The following is a 5936-nucleotide window of genomic DNA, read 5'->3' as shown; positions in this document are numbered from 1 at the left end:
TCAAGGGTCAGACCTGAAAATTATGTAAATTTCTCTAGAGGTGTCTGTAAGAAAAGGACAACAAATTTAAAGAGCACAGAAGTTTCAGGACTTATACACCAAGCAATCAGAAAAATGAAACACATGCTTTAAAGGGACTCCATGAGAGATATTAAACAACTATAGCAATAATAAGCAGATGAAGAAAAAAGGTGTGTGTACATAGAATAAGTAGAAAGTTTGGCTTGCCAGAGGAGGTGGTTAATACATTGTTTCTCTTTCTGCTTTCTTCCGAAGTATTATCATCTTTAAATGGCCTTGGGAAACCACAGCACCATCACTGAATTCCTCCTTCTTGGACTGCCTGCTGATCATCATACCCAGGCCCTAATCTTTGTGCTTTTCCTGGTAATTTACCTCCTGACTCTGTCAGGGAACCTGCTGATGATCTTGGTTATCAGAGCTAACTCACACTTTCACACACCCATGTACTTCTTCTTGAATCACCTCTCCTTCCTGGATCTCTGTTACTCTTCGGTCACTGTTCCCAAGATGCTAGAGAACCTCCTGTCTGAGAAGAAAACCATTTCAGTGGAGGACTGTTTGACGCAGGCCTTCTTTGTGCTTGCCTCTGGGGGAACAGAGCTCTGCCTCCTTGCAGTGATGGCATATGACCGCTATGCTGCCATTTGCTACCCTCTACTCTATGGTCAGATGATGAACAATGAGCTGTGTGTGGGACTGGTATGGGGATCTTGGGGTCTGGCCTTTTTGGATGCATTCATCAATACCCTCCTAGCTTGGAATTTGGACTTCTGTGAGACTCAAGTCATCTCGAATTTCATTTGTGAGATTCCTTCTCTGTTCCCTCTATCCTGTTCCAATAGCTCTGTTAACTTTGTAGTCCTGCTCTGCTCTGCCCTCCTGCATGCCTTTGGGACCTTCATTCTGGTCTTCTTCTCTTATACACGCATTGTTGCCACCATCCTAAGCATCAGCTCTACCTCAGGCAGACGCAAGGCCTTCTCCACCTGCTCCTCCCACCTCACCACAGTGAGCTTATTTTATGGCTCAGGTTTTCTTCGCTATCTCATGCCAACCTCAGGTTCTCCATGGGAGTTGGTTTTTTCCATGCAGTACAGTGTGGTCACTCCCCTAGTGAATCCCCTTGTCTACAGCCTTAAAAACAAGGAAGTTAAAGCAGCTCTGAAAAACATGTTGCAGAAACATTTAAAACGTCTTAGACAGCAGAGAACAACCAGAAGATGATTGGGAAGAAGGGCAGAATTACAGGAAAATACCTGAATAATAAGCATTAAGGAAAATTTTTGTTTGCTCACAATGTCAGATATGACAAAATATCTTTTAAAGCCTCCTTTGTTTAGAAATGCACGAAAAATAGCAAAGTATTTTCTTGCTTTGGTTCATATTTTATCTTTCTCAGAAGCAGAAAACATGCATCAGATAACTATTTCAATTCAAATAATTTGATTATAGACATAGATTATTCCTTTTGTTTGCAAGACATTAACAAAATGCTTAGCGCTTTGGACATAATTCAGAAATTATGTCCTGAATTCTTACATGGATTTCTGTGGGTATTAAACTAGGGATTAAGTTTTGCTACAAGGTAAAAAGCCAGGGTCTATAAAGGAAGAAAAATATAGGCTTGAGACTTGTGGAAAGTGGGTTTAAGATGAGGTCTGATTGAACAGTGGCTCAAAGGCAAGATAGGTGCAGCTGAAGGTGTGTTGTTGGGCTAAAAGTCTTCCACAAGCCTTGTGAAGCATTATCTGCCAAATGGCAAATGGTAGAGATTTCATTCACTCTAGGGTAGTATAGCAGGGCTGGTGGCCCAGAAGACTTGGGTCTGGTAGAAAGTGATGGGATTTATAAAAGAAGTGCATGAAGTAGGGAGAATCTTACACAGAAATTTCCTGAGGGAGAAAAAAAGGACGGTCATGGAGAAGACTAATCAGAAAAACTGCATAAAATCATTTACCAAAGCATCCTAGACACATCTATAAAACCACTTGCTAAAGTATCCTAGGAATCTTAGAAATACAAAGCTACACAGACACTGTGATTTACTCTACAATATCTTAAATGAAGGTAGATTTAGTTTTTAAAAGAATTTTATTTAAATTGTAACTAATTAACATTATTAATTAGTTTATAATAATTAACATTATTATTAGTTTCAGAGGTAGAATTCAGTGATTCATCACTTGCATACAACACCCGGTGCTCATGACTTCAAGTGCCCTCTTCAATGCTTATCATTCAGTCACCCAGTCCCCCCACCCAACTCCCCTCTAGCAACCCTCAGTTTGTTTCCTAGAGCTAAGAGTCTCTTATGGTTTGCCTCGCTCTCTGTTTTTGTCTTATTTTATTTTTCCTTCCCTTCCCCTATGTTCATCTGTTTTGTTTCTTAAATTCCACATATGAGTGAAACCATATGGTATTTATCTTTCTCTGAATGATTTAGTTCACTTAGTATAATACCGTCTAGTTCCATTCATGTCCTTGCAAATGGCAAGATTTCATTCTTTTTTAGTGGTTGAGTAATATTCCTGTGTGTGTGTGTGTGTGTGTGTGTGTGTGGCTTCTTTATCCATTAATCTATGGACATTTGGGCTCTTTATGTATTTTGGCTATTGTGGACATTGCTGCAATAAACATTGGGGTGCATGTGCCCCTTCAAATCACTATGTTTGTGCCTTTTGGATAAATACCTAGTAGTGTTGAAGATCAGTTGACCATTGAGTTAAGAGTCCATTTCTGGGTTCTCTATTCTGTCCCATTGATCTATGTGTCTGTTTTTGTGCCAGTACCATACTGTCTTGATGACTACAGCTTTATAATACAGCTTGAAGTCTGGGATTGTGATGCCTCCAGCTTTGGTTTTCTTTTTCAACAATTTTTTGGCTACTTAGAGTATTTTCTGGTTCCATACAAATTTTTTTCCAGAAAAAGTATTTTCTGGTTTAGGATTGTTTGTTCCAGTTCTGCGAAAAATATTGATGGTATTTTCATAGGGATTGCATGGAATGTATGGATTGCTTTGGGTAGCATAGACATTTTAACAATATTTGTTCTTCCAATCCATGAGCATGGAATGTTTTTTCCATTTCTTCGTGTCTTCCTTAATTACTTTAATAAGTATTCTATAGTTTTCAGAGTACAGATCCTTTACTTCTTTGGTTAGGTTTTTCCTAGGTATCTCATGGTTTTAGGTGCAATTGTAAATGGGATCAATTCCTTGATTTCTCTTTCTTCTGACTCATTGTTAGTATATAGAAATGCAACTGACTCCTGTACATTGATTTTATATCCTGCTATTTTGCTGAATTCCTGTGTAACGTTCATGTCATCTGTGAAGAGTGGAAGTTTGAATGCTTTGCTGACTTGGATGCCTTTTAATTCTTTTTGTTGTCTGATTGCTCTTAGGACTTCCAGTACTATGTTGAACAACAGTGGTGAGAGTGGATATCCTTGTGTTCCTAACCTCAGGAAAAAGCTCTCAGTATTTCCCCATTGAGGATGACATTATCTGTGGGTCTTTCCTATATGGCTTTTATTATATTGAGGTATGTTGCCTCTATCCCTACACTGCAGAGTTTTTATCAAAAAATGATGTTGCATTCTGTCAAATGCTTTTTTGCATATATTGAAAGGATCGTATGGTTCTTATCCTTTCTTTTATTAACGTGATATATCACATTGATTGATTTGCAGATATTGAACCACCCTTGAAACCCGGGAATAAATTCCACTTGGTTGTGGTGAATAATCCTTTTAATGTACTGTTGGATCCTATTGGCTAATATCTTGGTGAGAATTTTTGCATCCATGTTCATCAGGGATATTGGTCTGCAATTCTCTATTTTAGTGGGGTCTTCGGTTTTAGGATCACAGTAATGCTGGCCTCATGGAATGAGTTTGGAAGTTTTCCTCCCATTTCTATTTTTTGAAACAGCTTCAGAAGAATAGGTATTAGTTCTTCTTTAAATGTTTGGTAGAATTCCCCTGGAAAACCATCTGGCCCTGGACTCCTGTTTGTTGAGAGATTTTTGATTACTGCTTCAATTCCTTTGAGGGTTATGGGTCTGTTCAGATTTTCTATTTCTTCCTGTTTCCATTTTGGTGGTTTATATGTTTCTAGGAATGCATCAATTTCTTCCAGATTGCCTAATTTGTTGACATATAGTTGCTCATAATATGTTCTTATAATTGTTTGCATTTCTTTGGTGTTGGTTCTGATCTCTCCTCTTTCATTCATGATTTTATTTATTTGGGTCCTTTCTCTTTTCTTTTTGATAAGTCTAGCTAGGAGGTTTATCAATCTTGTTAATTCTTTCAAGAGTCAGCTTCCAGTTTGATTCATCTGTTCTACTGTTTTTTTCTATTTCTATATCATTGATTTCTACTCTATTCTATTATTTCCCTTCCCCTGATGGATTTAGGTTTTATTTGCTGTTCTTTTTCTAGCTCTTTTAGGTTTAAGGTTTGGTTGTGTATTTGCGACTTTTCTTATTTCTTGAGAAAGACCTGTATTGCTATGTACTTCTCTCTTAGGACTGCCTTTGCTGCATCCCAAATGTTTTGAAAAGTTGTGATATCATTTTCATTTGTTTCCATGAATTTTTAAATTCTTCTTTAATTTCCTGGTTGACTCATTCATTCTTTAGTAGGATGCTCGTTAACCTTGAAAGTAGATTTAACACTAAGTTGTTGAAATGACTGGATGGCCAAAAGGGAGAAGGATGGAGGGGGTCTTAGAGAAGCAAAACAGAACGAAGAAGTTATTCCAACCCTAGGCTGACACTGATATTTCTACATTGGCTGCTATGCTGCTGGGGGCACCAGGGGCAGGACCACTGAGGAGAGGAATCTCAGTGGTTCTAGGACTGCTGAAAAAGTACTGCACTCACTACTCCTTACAGAATCAGAATCTGCCCCCACCATTGCCTCCTCTGCCTCCTCCTCCTATCCCTCCTCTTTTTCTCCTTCTCCTTCTCCTTTTTATTCTTATTCATACACTTAAACAGACCACTGCCTCCAATTGGCTAAATGCAGCCAGAAGCCTATTAGCAAGAGAATCTGGGAAATGTCCTATGTGAGCTTCTAGTCCAAGTATTGTAAAATCAAGAATATAAGGGTGAATGTAGAGCTTGTAAATGTGACACTCCTGGCTCCAGAAAAGAAGGCTTCCAGACGTTGGAAACCTAGGTCTGTACCTGCCCTATAAAGCAATTGGTTGCTTAGCTTAAAGGATGGATCTCAGGCATTCACAGCCCTCAGTGAATGCATAGAAATGTAGACAAAGGACAGATGTGATTTCTGTAACTCTACTCCAAGGCAAAACATTATAATTTAGGGCTCTAATATTGTAATTTGTGAGTTTTTTTCCAAACCCTGGGAACTTTGAAAATTCCCAAGCAGCCTTCCAAAAAGAGAGGGTTTTAAGAGACTATTTAAGGCTCTCTTACTTTCTGTACCCCTCTTACTCACTTTACAGTGCCTCTGTTGCCACTTAGGCAGTCCCCTCTGCAGGCCTCTCCTACCTCTTCCACTGTTCCAGCAAATCCACCTAAAATTTTGTTCTTTATTTTTTATTTGTTTACTAAAGGAAATCTAACTAAAGCAATTTTGCCTAATAATCACCTCCACTAACAAAACACTTACTGAATATCTACTCATATAATTTCAGAATTTCACACAGGATAGACCTATTCCAGCTCTTTCCAATATTTTGCCCTATTTTATTTTTATTTTTTATCATTAAATTTATCTTAGATTTTGTTTTTTTCTTTCTTTTATTTAAATTCAATTAGCCAACATATAGTATATCATTAGTTTCAGATGTAGAGTTCAGTTATTCATCAGTTCCATATAACACCCAGTGCTCATCACATCAAGTGCCCTCCTTAATGCCCATCACTCATTTACCCCAT

At 38.1% G+C, this 5936-nt stretch overlaps 1 protein-coding gene across 1 annotated transcript; it reads left to right on the top strand.

Annotated features, from left to right (window-relative positions):
• The first annotated feature begins 291 nt into the window (after window positions 1–291).
• Window positions 292–1248, top strand: LOC112678147 (olfactory receptor 8S1-like). The gene has a single exon (XM_025477252.1). The coding sequence runs from the start codon at window positions 292–294 to the stop codon at window positions 1246–1248; it is 957 nt and encodes a 318-aa protein (XP_025333037.1).
• The last annotated feature ends 4688 nt before the right edge of the window (window positions 1249–5936 follow it).

Source organism: Canis lupus, chromosome 27 (assembly GCF_003254725.2).
Source record: "Canis lupus dingo isolate Sandy chromosome 27, ASM325472v2, whole genome shotgun sequence".
In the NCBI taxonomy this organism is placed as follows: domain Eukaryota; kingdom Metazoa; phylum Chordata; class Mammalia; order Carnivora; family Canidae; genus Canis; species Canis lupus.
The sequence above is the reverse complement of the archived record's forward strand: the minus strand, read 5'-3'. Positions and strand labels throughout refer to the sequence as shown.

What these genes read in the sequence shown, in the direction of transcription:
- LOC112678147 (XM_025477252.1), top strand. Translation starts at nt 292, where the DNA reads ATGGCCTTGGGAAACCACAGCACCATCACTGAATTCCTCCTTCTTGGA.